This window comes from Octopus sinensis, linkage group LG6, assembly GCF_006345805.1.
Source record: "Octopus sinensis linkage group LG6, ASM634580v1, whole genome shotgun sequence".
Lineage (NCBI taxonomy): Eukaryota > Metazoa > Mollusca > Cephalopoda > Octopoda > Octopodidae > Octopus > Octopus sinensis.
Genome location: NC_043002.1, coordinates 68602128 through 68620734, shown reverse-complemented (window position 1 = coordinate 68620734; position 18607 = coordinate 68602128). Strand labels below are relative to the sequence as shown.

General features: G+C 39.7%; 1 protein-coding gene across 2 annotated transcripts in view; it reads left to right on the top strand.

Annotated features, from left to right (window-relative positions):
- Positions 1–18607, top strand: part of LOC115213119 (mdm2-binding protein) — a 68616-nt gene that overhangs the window by 19662 nt on the left and 30347 nt on the right. For both annotated transcript variants that reach the window (XM_029782047.2, XM_036503981.1), the window contains exons 3-6: positions 10535–10629; positions 11815–11891; positions 13596–13650; positions 14665–14887. In XM_029782047.2, coding sequence (XP_029637907.1) covers positions 10535–10629; positions 11815–11891; positions 13596–13650; positions 14665–14887 — 450 coding nt within the window. The remainder of the gene's footprint in view (positions 1–10534; positions 10630–11814; positions 11892–13595; positions 13651–14664; positions 14888–18607) is intronic.

The following is an 18607-nucleotide window of genomic DNA, read 5'->3' as shown; positions in this document are numbered from 1 at the left end:
TTCTTGTTAACTCTCTCTCCCCAGGTAACCATGTACCTCTTCTACAGCAAGACACCTGTTTCTGTCTCTCTACCACACTCTAACCATTCATCATCTGACACAAGATCACCTCCTCCAATGCCCCATCCCTTCTCAAAGATTTCTTGTCTTGCAAGTTACTTGGTGACCCTGCCAGTGTTGATTCCACGTAAAATGCACTAAGCCCACACTGCAAGGTGGTTGGTGTTAGGAAGGGCATCCAACCATAAAAACCATGCCAAAGCAAACACAGAGGTATGATACAGGCTTCTGTCTGGTCAGCTCCTGTCAAACCATTCAACCCATGCCAGCATAGAAGAAGGACATTAAACAATGATAATGATGTGTGTGAGTGTATGTATATATGTGTATGAGTGTACATGTATATAAAAAGATTGAAACATGACTGTTTTCCCCATTTGGCTTTAAAGACGAGATCCAATCCTAAGTACATTGTCTTTATTTTCAAAAGATTTAGATTAACTTTTATAATTGAAGTTATCTCTGTTGCATTCTTTTCTTCTCCAGATTTGAAATACTCTTAGAGAAGTTTTTTTATCTTTCAGTTTCATTGCTTAATCATATGTGTATTTAGCATCATACAGAATTTCTTGCCTAAAGTATTTTTGCCTTGACTCTATTGTTGACATCATGTGGTTGGACATGCACTCAGTGTCATCGATAGACATTAATCAGTTAATTAAATTCGAAGATATTTCAAATAAATTAACGTCATATCAAATATTTTGATAAGAGCAGGAAGTAGTCAGATAAGTTGTGGAAGGCCAATGTAATGGACAACGTGATTTATAGGATAATAAACATGTTTATGAATTGGAGAATGAGAGAAATAAGGAGACTGGCATGACATTGCTTAGATGGTAGAGAAACAGACTAGTGGCTTTTCAGTATTTATTGAGGACATTTTACTGCATCCCCACAATGCACTCTAGACAGATTCCACATTCTGTGCACCAGCAAATGATGATCAGATTGGCTAAAACAATGTTTGTTCCTTCTCGAGCCATGCGTGGCTCATAAGGGCCGGTTTCCTTGGTGTATAGGTTCCCCACCTGGATGGGACGCCGGTCCATTGCAGGTGAGATGCAAGAGGAAAGAGTGAAAGTTGTGTCGAAAGAGTCAGCAGAAGTTCGCCATTACCTTCTGCTGGAGCTGCGTGGAGCTTAGGTGTTTCGCTCATAAACACATACATCACCCGGTCTGAGATTCGAACCTGCGATCCCCCGACCGCGAGTCTGCTGCTCTAACCACAAGGCCATGTGCCTCCACAACAATGGTTAAAGTTGGTCTAAGGGTCAACTCTGGGAAAACTAAGGTGATGCAGGCCAGTGTGTAAGGAGAGATGCAAATTTTTATGAATCAATAACCTTTTGAAAATGTCACCAACTTCAACTACCTGAGTAGCATTATTGCAACAGAGGAGGGATACTGAGGCAATTGTCAATTTCAGAGTAGAGCATGCAGCAGCAGAGCTCAGAGGAATGAACAAGATGTGAGCTAGCACTTTGATTAGCAACTGTATGAAGATCCTGCTGTACCAGAGCATTGTCCTGCAAACAGCAGTTTTTGCAGGAAAATAACTGCTGAGATCACTCAGAGCTTGAAAACATTCTACTAATAGTGTTTGCAGAATACTCCAATTCATCTACAGGAGCAGAATCACAAACTCTGAAGTCCTCAGAAGACTCACTCTGTGCAGCCTTCAGGAGTTTGTGGCAGAAAGAATAGGGAGACTTATAGGTCATGTTTTCTGACTGTCAGAAGAATGAATACTCAGGACAGCTATACAATGAGTACCTCTAGAGCAGTGCTCCACAACTATTATGCCACAGCACACTGGTATGCCATGAAACGATGCTAGGTGTGTCACAGTGTAACCTGAATATAAGTTTTTTCCTGTACTGTTAGTTCAGGTGTGCTCCCAAATTTTGAAAAGAATATAAGTGTACCGCAAATGAAAAAAAGGTTGCAGAGCACTGATCTAGAGGATTGAAGGAAGAAAGGCATGGTGCACCACCTTCAAAGATCTGAAGCAACATAGCATCACCTGGGCAGGTGCAGATGATTTTGCTCGAAACTGGAACTATTGGAGATGTTTTGCTGTCCAACGTACAAATCAACTGCCTTTCATTTTATACCAATAAAATAATTAACAGTATTGCATTGTCGATGAATTTCTTGACTATACTATATTTTAGGATAAGGTGGCTTTGTACATCATCATCGTCGTCGTTTAACGTCCGCTTTCCATGCTGGCATGGGTTAGATGGTTTGACTGAGGACTGGTGAGCCAGAAGGCTGCCGCTGACATGGCCAATGACAGTATTGCCTGATTGGCACTCATGCCAGTGGAACATTAAAAGCACATCCGAGTGTGGGGGTGTAACCAGTCCGCTTATGTGTACCCCTCATTCATTGAACAATAAACTTTGCTTGCGAAAACCCATTGAAGCAAGTGAAATCAAATCAAAATTGCTGACATGGCCGATGACAGTACCGCCTGATTGGCACTCATGCCAGTGGAACGTTAAAAGCTCATCTGAGCGTGATTTTTGCTAGGGCCACAGATTGGCTCCCATGCCGGTGGCACATAAAAAGCACCATTCAAGCGTGGCTTTGTACCTTGTGAATAATAAATCTTTTAAATACATGATTAGAAAATTTCACTAAGAAGATGTTAAAATGAGCAGGATATATTAAAGTGTTATCTAATTATTGTTATTTGTAAACAGTTTTGTAATTTTAAAAAAATTTTCTTTTATCAGAGTTGAGTGTTTTTAAGTGTATTTCATCAATTGTCATTAGTCATACAATTTCTCTAAGTATAAAGTTCAACAGTTACAAAAGGAATAAGTACAATGGATGTCGTCATCATTATCATCATAATTTAACATTCACTTTTCCATGCTTTCATGGGTCAGGCAGAATCTGTTGAGACAGATTTTCTATGACTGAATAAACTTTATTATCAACCTTCACCTGTTTTCTAGCAAGGTGTTATTTTCCCATGGTTAGACCTGTTTCAGCAGGATATCGGAAATGAATGACACTGCTTGTATGGAGCATATGTTTGTTAAGGAGACAAACATAAATGTATTTACTTGCAAATACACACACACATATTTACAATGAACTTCTCTCGGTTTCCATCTACCAAATCCACTCAAAAGGATTTGGTCAGCTGTGTACTATGTAAGCATATACTATTAGGCCTGTACAGCTGCAAGCTGACTAAAATAAGTAACACTTGCTCCAGTTGCCATGCAGTGGGGCTGAACCAAGACCACATAGTCGAGAAGCATGCTACTTAACCACATGGCCACACCTGAATATATGTATATGTATGTGTGTGTGTGTGTGTATATATATATATATATATATATATATATATATATACGCACATCTGAACGTAGGGTGTAACTGGCCCACTTATGAGTACCCCTCATTCACTGGGCAATGAACTTTTTTTGCGAAGACCTATTGAGGCAAGTGTAAACAAATCAAAATTGCTGGCATGGCTGATGACAGTATCGCCTGATTGGCACTCATGCCAGTGGAACGTTAAAAGCACATTTGAGTGTGATTGTTGCCAAGGCCATGGATTGGTTCCCATGCCGGTGACACGTGTAAAGAACGATTCAAGTGTCGTTGTTGCCAGCATTGCCTGGTGGCATGTGAAAAACTTTTGAGCATTGTTGTTGCCAGACTGGCTCCCTTGCAAGTAGCGCGTAAAAACACCTTTTGAGCGTGGCTGTTGTCAGAACCGCCTGACTGGCCCTCGTGTTGGTGGTACGTAAAAGCATCCACTAAATTCTCGGAGTGGTTGGCGTTAGGAAGGGCATCCAGCTGTAGAAACACTGCCAGATCAGATTGGGTCCTGGTGCAGCCTCCTGGCTTCCCAGACCCCTGTCGAACTGTCCAACCATTGCTAGCATGGAAAACGGACGTAAAATGATGATGATATATATGTATGTGTGTGTGTGTGTGTGTGTGTATATATATATATATATATACATATATGTACTTACACATACATACACTACAGGCTTCTTTTGTTTCCGTCTAGCAAATTTACTCATAAGGCATATATGTATGTATAATATACTAGCAGTATCGCCTGGCGTTGCTCGGATTTGTAAGGGAAATAACTATATAAGCATTTTTAGTGAGTTATAGCAAAAAATGCATTAAAAATGGAATAAAAAATGATGGTAATTTTTTTTTAAATCGTTGGCTCATCGTAGACATTTTTAGAGAGTTACTTCCCTTATATAATAGCGAAAAATGCATTAAATGGAATAAAAAATGATGGTAATTTTTTTTTAAATCGTTGACTCATCGTAGACATTTTTAGAGAGTTACTTCCCTTATATAATAGCGAAAAATGCATTAAAATGGAATAAAAAATGATGGTAAATTTTTTAAAAATCGTAGACTCATCGTAGACGCGCGCTAATACCCAGAAGGGCTCGATATGAATCACGACTATAAGATACCCGGTTTTGGTTACACTGCACCGCAAAATGTGGGAGTAGTTAGGAATCTAAATCGTAGGAGACAGACACACAACCTTACTTTTATATATAAAGATTTGTGCAACAACTAAAACATTCGGTTGTGCAAATTGTTTGCACAGGAAACCTGCCCTGTGTGGCGGTAATTGCCGTTTTTGTGGATCTGTTTCAGCTTTTTTAGCGATTTCTGTTTTGGCGACTTCAAGCCATAAAGTCGTTGTTCTAAAAGAACGCTGGTCTCCTTGACAACGCATTACGACGTTGATTTCCTTACACTCCTTTCCCCACAGCTTCACGAGGGAGGGAAGAAGGGGGAGAAGCAACACAGGTGCAGATGTGAGCGTGGACGCCAACTCCGCCTCCATCGACACACGAAAAAATATGCATTAAAATGGAATAAAAAATGATGTTAAATTATTTTTAAAATCGTAGACTCATCGTAGACGCGCGCTAATACCCAGACGGGCTCGATATGAATCACGACTATAAGATACCCGAATTTGGTTAAACTGCACCGCAAAATGTGGGAGTAGTTAGGAATCTAAATCGAAGGGGACAGACACTCACACAACTACAGTTTTATATATATAGATATATGCGCGTGTGTGCATGTCTGTCTGTTATGACTTCTGTCAGCAAATTGCCCACCCATTTTAAGCCTTTGTAGGCATGTGGAATAAAAGATCCCTAAAAGAACAGTAAGGGTTAGTAATAGAATGAGCATCCATCTGTAAAACAACGCTTCAATAATATATTCATCTAACCTATGTAAGCATAGAAAAATGGACGTAAATCGAACGAATATATGCATGTACACACCAACTCACATACACACACGTCTATATATGCAAAATGAAAGAGAAGAGCAGCGAGTGTACTATGAAGCGTTTAGGTAAGCATTTATTGACTCACAACTTAATTATTCAAAGTTGCATATACACGTCCAATCGGCCAGATTTGGACGCTTGATCGGTTAGACATGTATTCTCATACCTGTGAATCATTAACTACTCACACACACGCACATGCAAGATATAGGAAATTTAAATTAGATGTAAAACACTTCAATTAAAGAAATTAAGATGTTCTTTGTAAAGTTCATTTGACTTCTTTTTTTATATATAAATAAGAGAAAGAAGGAGATATGTAAAAGTAGGGTATATATAATTTAATATAATCTTATTATTTATTAATTTTCTCAGTTAATAAGATTATAAATTGACTGGTAGGCAGACGTACACATGATGACGTTTACTCTTATAAAAACTGGAGTTGCCTCCCTTATCGGATTTTTTTTTGATATTGTCTAGTCGCTCTAACGACAATATTCATTATTTGTAGCTTCTTTTAGTGGGACTAATAATGTTATTGTTTTGTTTGAACAGTTGTAGGAGAAGTACATAAAAAAATATTACAAGATACTTCGGAGGCTTTTTAGTGTCAGATTAGGATTTGAGATATATTAATGATGATTACAGGAGAAGTGGAAATATTGGCTGGGTTGATTTGAATGATTTGAATGTGGAATGAAAATTACTAGTTCAGAATACAAGCAACTGGGGTAGTTGGTAGTGGTGCAGAGAAGAAACAGAGCATTTTTGAGTGATTGATCAAAGCATCGTGGTTACTGAGTCATTGCCAATCAGTTGAATAACTTTCTTTTGAATGTGATCTGAGGTGTCTACGAGTGAAGCAGAAACATCCAAAATAAGTGATCATTGTTCTGATGTGGGCCACATTTAAGCTCTATAAATATGTTAGCACACATTTCCTGGTCCTGAAGAGGAGACTATAATCTTTGGAACAACATACTGACAACGTTATGTAAAGTTGTGAGATATGAAAAATTGTGAAACCTGGCTGTTATAGCAAGTTTCAGGCATTTTATTTGCATTGTTAGTAATAGGGCCTTTGTTGCTCAAGGTTAACCATGCATCTGCACATGTATATGTAGGCCTGTCGAAGATTTTGTTGAAGAAGACAGGTGGTTTCCCATACCTACAAGTCTTCCCTCTTTGTGCCACTGATATTTATCCAAAAGAAGGCGGCGAGCTGGCAGAAGCGTTAGCACAACGGGCGAAATGCTTAGCAGTATTTCGTTTGTCTTTACATCCTGAGTTCAAATTCCGCCAAGGTCAACTTTACTTTTCATCCTCCCGGGGTCGATAAATTAAGTACCAGTTGCATACTAGGGTCGTTCTAATCGACTGGCCCCTTCCCCCAAAATATGCCTTGAGTAGAAAAGGATATTTATCCAAAGGGAAGACCACATATGTGTGCCAATACAACTGGGTTCTTGTATCATCACAAGTGTTGCTGTCAAAATACCAATAGCTGAAACATATTGGTTTCAAATTTTGGCACAAGGTCAGCAATTTTCGGGGATGGGCTAAGTTGTTTACATCAATCCCAGAGATCAACTGGTACTTATTTTATCGCCCCCCACCTCCCAAAAGATGAAAGGCAAAGTTGACCTCAATGTTATTTGAACTCAGGATTTCAAGAGGGATGAAATACTGCTAGGGATTTTGTCTGGTGCAATATCGATTCTGCCAGCTTACCGCCTTAGCTGAAACATCATCATCATCATCATCGTTTAACGTTCGTTTTCCATGCTGTCATGGGTTGGACGGTTTGACTGAGGACTGGCAAGCTAGTAGGCTGCACCAGACTCCAATCTGATCTGGTAAGGTTTCTACAGCTGGATGCCCTTCCTAACGCAAACCACTCCTAGAGTGTAGTGGGTGCTTTTTACGGGCCACCAGCACAGGGAGCCAGTCAGGCAGCACTGGCATCGACCTATGCTTGAATAGTGCTTATTATGTGCCACTAGCACAGGGATCCAGTCAGGTGGCACTGGCATTGGCCACGACTATGATTTCACTTGACTCAACAGGTCTCAAGCATAGCTTATCACCCGATGATTGAAGGATATTTTTAAATGAGCCGGTTATCCAACACTGGTATTGGCCACTGCTGCGATCTCACTTTCCTTGCCGGGTTTTTCTCAATCAAACCATATCTCCAAAGGTCTTGGTCTCTTGTCATTACCTCTGTAAGGCCTAACATTCAAAGGTCATGCTTCACCACCTCATCCCATGTTTTCCTGGGCCTAAGGCTTACCACCTTAGCTGAAACAGATATTGCAAAGCATTTGGTTGACCTTCCTACAGTTTTCTCAATCTACTGTCCTAGATTGATACTTTTTTTTTTAATCAACCCTGAAAGGATGAAAGGCAAGATTAACCTTAATGGGATTTGAACTCAGATTGTGAAGAGCTGGAATAAATACCACAATGCAGTCTGTCCAATACTCTAATTGTCTTGGCTAATTTGCTACCTCTTTATGTGCAGCGATTATATTAAATTACTGAAAGAAATTGTTGTCCCTGTTGCAGGATGTTTTTGAGGTTTTAAAGTTTCTGTTAATAGTCACAGAATATGAAGTATTGAGCTTGTACGTGGATGATGCTGAAGGAAGAATATCAAAGACATAATTGAACATTGGTCTAGTGTGAAGTTGATAGAATGTCTTCTCAGAAATAGTCCTGTCAATACACAGTGGTATAGCAGTTTGGAAACTTCTGGTTCAAGACATAAGAGATAGATAGTCTATAGCTATGAAGTTCTGTTGTCAGACACAGTCAAAGGCTTTGCTGATGCTAGAAGAAACAGCATTGCTTTCACTGAAGTTCTGAAAGGCAAGATACTTCTGATGTAAGTTTCTGCTAGCTATGATTTTATACCAACAGTACAGTCGGTTATTGGAGAAAAGAGAGTAAAATGAAAGCGATAGAGGTGCTGAGTGTTTATGACTTGTGAAGTTATCTCCCTTAGTCCAAGCTCATTTTCTAATTGTATTCATGTGTAAATAATTCAAGTTCAGTAAGGCCAGTGGTTCTGAACCGGGGTCCATATAAAATTCTATTACTCTTTTACTTGTTTCAGTCATTTGACTGCGGCCTTGCTGGAGCACCGCCTTTAGTCGAGCAAATTGACCCTAGGAGTTATTCTTTGTAAGCCTAGTACTGATTCTATCGGTCTCCTATTGCCGAACCGCTAAGTTACGGGGGACGTAAACACACCACCATCGCTTGTCAAGCGATGTTGTGGGGGACAAACACAGACACACAAACATACACACACATCACACACACACACACATATATATATATACATATATACGACGGGCTTCTCTCAGTTTCCATCTACCAAATCCACTCACAAAGCTTTGGTCGGCCCGAGGCTATAATAGAACGTGCCACGCAGTGGGAACGAACCAGGAACCATGTTGTTGGTAAGCAAGCTACTTACCTCACAGCCACTCCTGTGCCTATTGTTAAAATTTATGTGCAATAAGTTAGTTATACTCCTACAACACAGAAAATATTAAAAAAATTTTTTATACATTCCCTACTAATATTTAATTATAAAAATTTAATAAGATTTTATTTCAACATTGAATGCTTATGGGATCCAATAGAGTAAAATATAGGAATTAAAGGGCAAAATTAAATTGGCAAAATATGGTTGAGAACCACTGATGTAGGTAAGTGTTCAAACATCATTATGGCTGATATACATTAAAATAAACTAAATGGCTAAAGATAAAGTAAAGTAAGATTGCAACCACGCATGTCCAGACCAGTTAAGTGTACCCCTCATGCATCATGCAATATGATATACTTGAGAAGACCTGTTGTGTCAAGTAAAACCAATATCGTAGCTGTGGCCAGTGCCCCTTGGCAGGCTCCCGTGTTGGTGGTATGTAAAAAGCACCATCCGAATGTGGCCAATGCCAGTACCCCCTGACTGGCTCTCGTGCTGGTGGCATGTAAAAAGCACTATCCAAATGTGATCGATGCCAGGGCCACCTGACTGGCTCCTGTGCCAGTGGCACATAAAATTCACCCATTACACTCTTGGAGTGGTTGGTGTTAGGAAGGGCATCCAGCTGTAAAGAGACATTGCCAGGTCAGATTGGAGCCTAGTGCAGCCACTGACTCTCCAGACCTCAGTCAAACCATCCAACCCATGCCAGCATCGAAAACAGTCGTTAAGCAGTGATGATGATGATGACTCAAATAAATGTTTGTGATTTAAAATTGATAACTCTTAAGCAATATGGGGTTTGGAAGATATTAATTTTATTTTTGTGTGTTTAGAGAAAGAAACATAGCAGGCATTGCAACTAGTAGTTGAAGTTTATAATAATTGTTGGCAGCTGGAAGGCGGCAAGCTGGCAGAAACATTAGCATGTCTGTCTTTCTGTTCTGAGTTCAAATTCCACCCAGGTCGACTTTGCTTTTTGGGGGTACCAGTTGTGTACTGGTCTCAATCTAATTGACTGGCTCCCTCCTCCAAAATTTTAGGTCTTGTGCCTAGAGTTGAAAAGAATAATTGTTTACAGCTGAAAATAAACCATTAAGAGTTTAATGTGTTGATCAGTAACTCAACATAACAACAGTTTAAAGACATCACAATAACTAGCCTTAAAAGTCAGTATGACAGCCGTGAATTTCTATTTGGAATTACTTAGTCATCATCATCATTTAACGTCTGTTTTTCATGCTGGTATGGGTTGGATGGTTCAATAGGAACTGGGAAGTCAGAAGACTGTGCCAAGCTCTGCTGTCAGCTTTGGCATGGTTTCTACAGTTGGATGCCCTTCCTAACACGAACCACTTTACAGAATGTACTGGTTGCTTTTTACATGGCACCAGCGACAGCAAGGTCACCAAGTAACTTGCAAGACAAGACTTCTCTGAGAGGGAGGGAGTTGTATTGAGGAACTGGAGAAGGTGTCTTGCATTGGAGGAGAAACATGGTTATCTCAGGTGGAGAAAGAGAAGACAGTGAAGATGTGACTGGGAATTGGAGAGAGTGAGAGATAGAAGGGGGTGTGGTGGATGGGCACAGGCAGAGGGATGGGATATTAGGAAATGTCTATTTTATACAGTCTAACATTCTTTATTTTCCAGTGTTTGCCAGCAAACCCTAATAATGTATGGATCCCTGTAACCAGTACCACAACACCAGATGACTTATATCCGCAAGAATCATCTTCTCTTCAAGGGTAAACCAACCAAAGAATATTTTTCATAATAATATTGAAACTTGTATATAGTGTTGTTTAGTTTTGTTTTGTGTTTGGGACCCTTGCATTTTTTTTCTGTTATTAAGCCCTAGGTCAGTACCAAAAATTCAAACCTTTAACCAAAGGCTTGTCAGCCCTGACTATCCCTTAGATATCAAATATTGTACTTGCTCTTCTTAAGATTGTAGGGTGTAATTTGAGGGAGATTTGGTTACTAATTCTAGCAAGTCAAATAACCATGTGTAGACTCCCCTATTGGTGTTTTGGTGGCATGCAGTAGAGAAATACCTGAATCTGAGTAGAGTAAATAATTTTATTGCCAAACCTTCAAGCATAGGTTGAAGTTATTTCCACTACCTTGGCTAAATCAAATAATTGGTTTTGTGTTTGGGATAAGATTTCATTACATTAGCTTACTCATTTAGTTGTTAGTTTTTATTTTTGTTTTTTGTATCAATATTATTTTCATCAATGAGGAGACCTGTTGAGTGAAGTACATCAACATCAAAATAAAAATCAAATGGAAATTGTAGTTGTGATACCCATGCCGGTGGCACATAAAAAGCACCATCCAAATGTGGCCGATGCCAGCACAGCTTTGATTGGCGTCTGTGCCGGTGGCACGTAAAAAGCACCAACCGATCATGGCTGTTGCCAGCCTCCTCTGGCCCCTGTGCCGGTGGTACGTAAAAAGCACCCACTACACTTACAGAGTGGTTGGCGTTAGGAAGAGTATCCAGCTGTAGAAACACTGCCAGATCAGATTGGAGCCTGGTGCAGCCTCCTGGCTTCCCAGACCCCAGTCGAACCGTCCAACCCACGCTAGCATGGAAAACGGATGTTAAATGATGATGATGATGGTGTTTAGTATAATTGAATATAACATACAGTAAGTTGGCAACATCAGTAAAGTGTTTTAAGATATTTAACTTTGTTCCCTTTAGTGTTCTGAGTTCAAATCCAACTGGCATAAACAGTTATCTTTTTCTTTGTCATTCTGAGTAGTTTAACCACACATCAGTAGTGTACTAGGAGTGATGTAATTGACTATTTTCCTGTCTTTCAGAATTTTGCCTTATTATCTATTTTGCTGAGACAAAAATATACTAACATGGAAACTGTTTTATAAAATGTCATTATGAAATTCTCCATTTCTGTTCACAGAAATGAAGAGGACAACAAGTACAGAGAAAATCTTTGTGATTTGCTCCATAGAATAGCTGATAATTTACCTTTAGCAGGTAAGGAGATCAATTCTTTTGTTTTCTAGGATTAGGAGGTTCTTGTATGTTCATGATGCTAATGCTCAGCAATATCTTCATTTCTTTTCCATTAATTTTTATTGTGTCTATAAAAGCTGTTAAGCTTTTGTTTTCGAAGGAGGCTATTGGCAGTACTTGTGTTTGTTGTGCCTCACTGCCATGCTCAGTCTTGGCTTGGCAGTTGAATCTGATGGACCTCCTGATTGACACTACTGCCAAATGTGAAGTTCACACAGTTATTCGGTTTTTGAATGCAAAAGGCATTAAACCGATTGAAATTCATTGCCAATTAACAGAAGTATATGGCAAGTCATGCATGGATGTCAAAAACGTCCGGAAGTTTGCAATTGGTCATACTGAAATTCATGACAAAGAAAGAAGTGGGCGACCATCAATTTCCGACAAGACAGTCGCAAAGGTTGAGCAAATCCTGCATAAAAATTGGCAGATCACTCTGGATGATCTCCGCATTTTGGTTCCTGAGGTTTCTCGAAGCACCATTCATAGGTTTTGAGGGAAAAGTTGCAATATTGTAAAGTGTGTGCAAGATGGGTCCCACAAATGCTTGCAGAAGACTAAATGGCAACCCACCTTATAGTCCAGACTTGGCACTCAGTGACTACCACCTGTTCCCTAGGTTGAAAGAACATTTGGCTGGAATGCGCTTCAGCAATGATGACGAGGTGAAAGATAAGGTTTATTGCTTCCTCAACGACATGGCAGTTAGCTGCTATATGGGCATACAAAAACTTCCCCAGTGCCTACAAAAATGCATCGACTGAAATGGTGATTATGTAGAAAAATAGATAAATGTTCACACTTTAAAATGATGTAAGCACAAATGACAATAAATGTTTCTGTGATTTCTAAATATTTTTGAAGACCTTACTTTTGGGATTACCCTTGTATATATACAGGGGTTGGACAAAATACTTAGCATCATGGCATCATAATTTTGAATTATCTATAAAACTGTCAAAAGCTTGTATATTTTTTGTCTTTTGATTTATTATTAGTGTTGCTTAATATGTTTTGCTAAAATTGCTGTTTCTTCCCAGATATCATCAGAAAAAGGTAATTAAAATTCATTAAAATGACAGATCTATCAGACTTTCAAAGAGGTCAAATTGTTGGTGCTTGTATGGCAGGCACTATCGTAACAAAAACACCCAAAATGTTTGGTGTGTCAAGAAGTACTGTCTCAAAAGTAATGACAGTTTTTGAGAAAGAGGGAAAAACCTCCTCATCAAAACAAAACTCTGGAACCATGCAAAAGGTACTCATGCCGGCCCCACTTGGCAGCGCTTGTGCTGAGCCACGTTAAAAGCACCCAGCACACACTGTAAAGGGGTTTGTGTTATGAAGGGCATCCAACCTTAGAAACCGTGTCAGATCAGACTGAAACATGGCACATCTCACCGACTTGCCAGCTCTGATCAAACCATCTAACCCATGCCAGCATGGACTACAGTTGTTAAAGAATGAGGATGATTCAAAATGTACATGCAATGCACACCATAGATATGCTCAAAATGTTTACTTCTCTACACAAAAGTTATTCATCAATATACAGTATATATAAACTATATACAGACAATATGTACAAAATATCTACTTATAATGAAAGTAGTATTTACCATATTTCTATCTCGTGTACAAAGATTGTTTATATTTATGTTGTAGGAAGTATTGTGGACATTATTGTTGACTTCTCAGAGGTGTCTGACCTTGATGATGAGTAAGTATACACATTTAACTCTTCTTAGTTACTTTTTACTTCTTTATTGTTGTTGCTATTTCTCTTGGCTTCAGTTTACATAGGATGTTATTCTCACTTTACAGTGAATTTCAGCTGAAATATTATAACAAAAAGATTAAAGCATAAGGCAAATTGCTGCCTAATTATTTAAAAAAAAAATAAAGTTAATTATACATTTTATCACCTAGAATGTATAATAATATTTGGGCTGCTTCCTGCACCAGTCCCGCATAGCCCCTGCCCATTTAAAGTACCTTGGATACCAGAACATCCTGCTGTGCTTCAGGAGACCTATTGAGTCAAGTACATGAACATCGAAATAAATATCAATGGAAATAGTAGTTGTGATACCTGTGTCAGTGGCACATAAAAAGCACCATCTGAACGTTGCCGATGCCAGCGCCGCCTTAACTGGCTTCTGTGCCGGTGGCACATAAAAAGCACCATCCAAACGTGGCCGATGCCAGCGCCGCCTTGACTGGCTTACGTGCCGGTGGCACGTTAAAAGCACCAACCGATCGTGGCCGATGCCAGACTCACCTCGCACCTGTGCCGGTGGCACATAAAAAGCACCCACTACACTCGCGGAGTGGTTGGCGTTAGGAAGGGCATCCAGCTGTAGAAACACTGCCAGATCAGACTGGAGCCTGGTGCAGCCCCTGGCTTCCCAGACCCCGGTCGAACCGTCCAACCTGTGCTAGCGCAGAAAACAGACGTTAAATGATGATGATAATTTGACCAATATATAGATATATTACACAAGACTCAATGCTCTATATCAATGACTCACAGTGTACTGCTACCAACCCAAACTGCCAATTGCTCACAGTTCTTTACTTTATAACGAGACAGTCCACCTTCAGTCACTTGGTGGGGTGGTCAGACTTCTTCCACAACACATACTAATTTGTAAATGAAGAGATAAATCTAATCTTATTCCTGCTGTGTAAATTATATACTGATTGTATGAAATTATCTGTTTCCTTTCTAAAGCATTCTGCCAGTCTTACATGGTGTTCTCAAACGCTATCAGTTGTGGCTGTGTGCCAGCATCTTCATCATTTACGTACCTGATACTGGAAAAGATGTGAATAACCCTAACAACATTGATGTATTATTGGAGGTTTGGGCTGTAGACTGCCTACCATCTTTGGATCAAGTGACAATTCCACAGAACCTTGCTTGGAAAGGAAATATCATTTTAGTTGACAAACAGGTGAGTTACATAGTTTTCATTCAGGCAGGTCCTAATAAATTCTACCCCATAGACCACAAAAACACCCAGGATAATTATATAACTATATTGTGTACAGAAAGACAAATAATTAGATTAGTTAAGTATAGCTGAAAGTCTTGCTGCTATGGATGTGGTAGTAAAAGCCACTTGAAGGCTGACTAGTCAGAGGATTCTTATAATAATAATAATAATAATTGTGTACAGTGCTCAGGTGCACTACAACTCATCTAAAGTGTATATATAATCAGGTGTAGTTTCGACGGATTTCGGGAAGCATGAGGGCCTTAAAGGATGCAGTGTCATGGCAGTCAACAACTGATGCAGGCAGTTTATTCCACGCTTCAGCAACCCTGAGCGTGAAAAAATGTTTCCGAAAGTCATGGGAGCTGTGCTGTTTTCTGACTTTGTAGGCATGTCCACGTGTGTTAGACACATGGAGATCAAAAAGGTGTTCAGTGTTGTTGTTGGTGAGGTGGTTGATAACCTTGTGGGTGTTTACCAAGTCCGTCGCCAGACGCCGGAGTTTCAGTGAATCCATGCCCAGGGAAACAAGGCGCTCAGAATATGGTAGGTGTCTGATGGAGGGTATGCGTTTGGTTGCACGTCTCTGGACAGATTCCAGGAGGTCAATGTTCTGAGCAAGATAGGGATTCCAAACTGATGATGCGAATTCCAAGTGTGGTCGTACCATAGCTGTATACAGTTTTAAATAGATGGCTGGAGAGCGGTTAACAAAAGTCTTGCTGAGTGATGCCAAGACACCCTCGGCCTTCTTGACAATTTTAGAGATATGCTTTGTCCAACGCAAATCACTGCTGACAGTGATGCCTAGGTCACGCTCGCAAGAGGATTTCTTGATATCAGTGTTGTGGAGGGAGTATGTGGACGCAGGGTTTTTTCTCCCAAAATGCATGGTGGTACACTTGTCCACAGCCAGTTTCAGTTGCCAGTCTGTGATCCATTGCTGCATTGTGTCTAGGTCTGATTGCAGGAAAGAGTTGTAGACATCAGGATCAGTCCTCTTGATTTCAAGGTACAGCTTGATGTCGTCTGCATATTTCAATACTGTGGCATTCTTTAAATTGGCATCTATGTCATTAATGTATGCCACAAACAGGAGGGGACCAAGGACAGATCCCTGTGGTACACCCGATGACATCTCATATGGTGTAGAGTGCTGTCCTAGAACTGTGACTACCTCCTTTCGGCTGAGGATGAAGGATTTCAACCAGTTAAAAAGGTCATCCCCCACACCCATTGCAGAGAGTTTCACCATAAGCCTTTTGTGTGGCACAGAGTTGAAAGCCTTAGCAAAGTCAAGGTAGACAACATCCACCCATGAGCCACTGTCAGTGATCTGAGTAATGTCCTCAAGGAACTCGACAAGCTGGTCACTGCAGCTGGAGTTAGGGACAAATCCATATTGTGAGGGTCGGATGAGACTGTGAGAGCTCCAGAAGTTCCAGAGTGTTTCTCTGACACACGATTCCATCAGTTTTGCAATACAGCTAGTGAGACTGACTGGGCGATAGTTGACAGGTGATGTGCGGTCACCCTTTTTGAACAGAGGAATGACACTGGCAGTTTTCCACTGCTCCGGAGTAGCACCATTGTTGAGACAGTACTGGAAGAAAATAGAAAGCTGGTGTAAAAGGAAGTGCCTGCCACGTTTGAGAAGCAGGTATGTAACTCCATCGAGACCAGGGGAGGCATAGTTGCGCTTATTTTGAAGGTGACGTCGCAGCATTGCAGGTGTAAATTCCATAGTTGTTATGGAGTTTGCTGTTAGTGATGGTGAAGATGGTACATTTTGACTTTCGACAGTGAATATGTTTGCATAGCACTCGGCAATGAGTTCTGCGCATTCCTTGGGGTCGTCAGTGATCTGGTTCGTGTGAGGGTTGCGAAGAGGGCCCACTGGAGAGTGAAGTCTCTGCTTTGAATGCACATATTTCCAGAAAACCTTGCTGTCAGGATTGGCTGCTATGCACTGTTCAAATTCAAGCACTGCATTTTTTGTCACTTGCTTGAGATGGTTGGAGGATTTATTCCGCTTCTTCCTGTTGGTGTCTGATTTATGCAACTTGTATTCCTGTTCAGCAGTCCGACGTTCCTTCCTGGCAAGTCGGACCGCTGAAGTTTCCCAAATTGCCCTTTTGGGGCGGTTCTTCTTTTTTTGTTTAATAAAGAAAGAAAATGACAAACAACAGCAATAGCAACAACAATTGTTGGTCCCTGAAACTGTTGTCACTAGAGTACTGCTGGTTGCTACTCTGAGGGTAGTAATAAAAAATTCTTTTCTACTTTAGGCACAAGGCTCGAAATTTTTGGGGAGGGGGCTAGTCAATTAGATCAACTGGTACTTAATTTATCGATCCCGAAAGGATGAAAAGCAAAGTCAACCTCGACGGAATTTGAACTCAGAATGTAAAGACAGATGAAATGCCGCTAAGCATTTTGCCCTGCGTGCTAATGTTTCTGCCAGCTTGCCGCCTTAGTAGTAAAAAAAAATTGATTCATTCTCAGAGCCATGAACCAATAACTAAGAAACAGATGGGGGCCCTCCCAGTAGTACCACCCCATCTTGTAGTGATGGTGAGGAAATGAAAAACGTACAGTGATAGCAAACAGAATGGGACAGGACACAGCAGGGTTAAGTAGAAAAGAAAAAGATAAGATGAGCCCAAACATGTAAGCCACACTGAGAAAATACTCTGGAATTGCATGAAATTCACACTCTTTTGAATAACCAGTGTAGTGATGATGAACCTATTGAATGAGAAGTCAGAAGTAGTGTGTAGATTAAGAAAGAGATGGGCTCTGATTTCATTGAACACTTGAAACATAGACTGTTAATGAAAAGAAAAGTACAAGATTATGAATTGTTGAACTGCACTTATCCAGAGAACATGGAATAACATGACATAAAAACTAAGTATGTGTATGTATATATATATATATATATATATATATTTATACACACACACACACACACACATGCATATATATATATATATATATATATATATATATAATTAAGGAGAAAAGATAAATTCAAAGGTTTATGTATATATTCATTCAATCCATATTAACGAAATTCTCCATGGTATACAATATACATACATTGATGCATTCATCTATATTTTTATATATTTATATTTATGAATTTTTATGTGTTTATAAATTTTTAAATGTCTATGAATTTTTATATATTTATAAAATTTCGTGTATATGTATGTATTTATAAATACTTAGAAATTTTTTATGTATCATATAGATGAATGCATCTATGTATGTATATTGTATACTATGGAGAATTTCGTTAATATGGATTGAATGAATATATACATCAACCTTTGAATTTGTCTTCTCTCCTTCTTAATTTTAAATTCCTGAAGCTCTGTCAGAGTGCTAATTGGTTCTGTATAAAGTGGTTATCTATATCACTTCTTCATTGACTCTCTCATTCGCTGACACGTGACGAAAGGGAATCTATCATTTTGCCCATTTCTTTCTTAAAGACAACACGTGCTTATACCTGTCTCCTCTCATAGCTCGTCCTCCCAGCGTTCATAATAATTTTTCTATTGTCTTGGCTTAGCAGCCCTCACCATTTGTTTTTACTGTCTTGTTCTCGCTGTCCTGTTCTTGTTACCACTTTCACCCTCTGCAAAAAATCCCAAACTTTATTTAATTTGC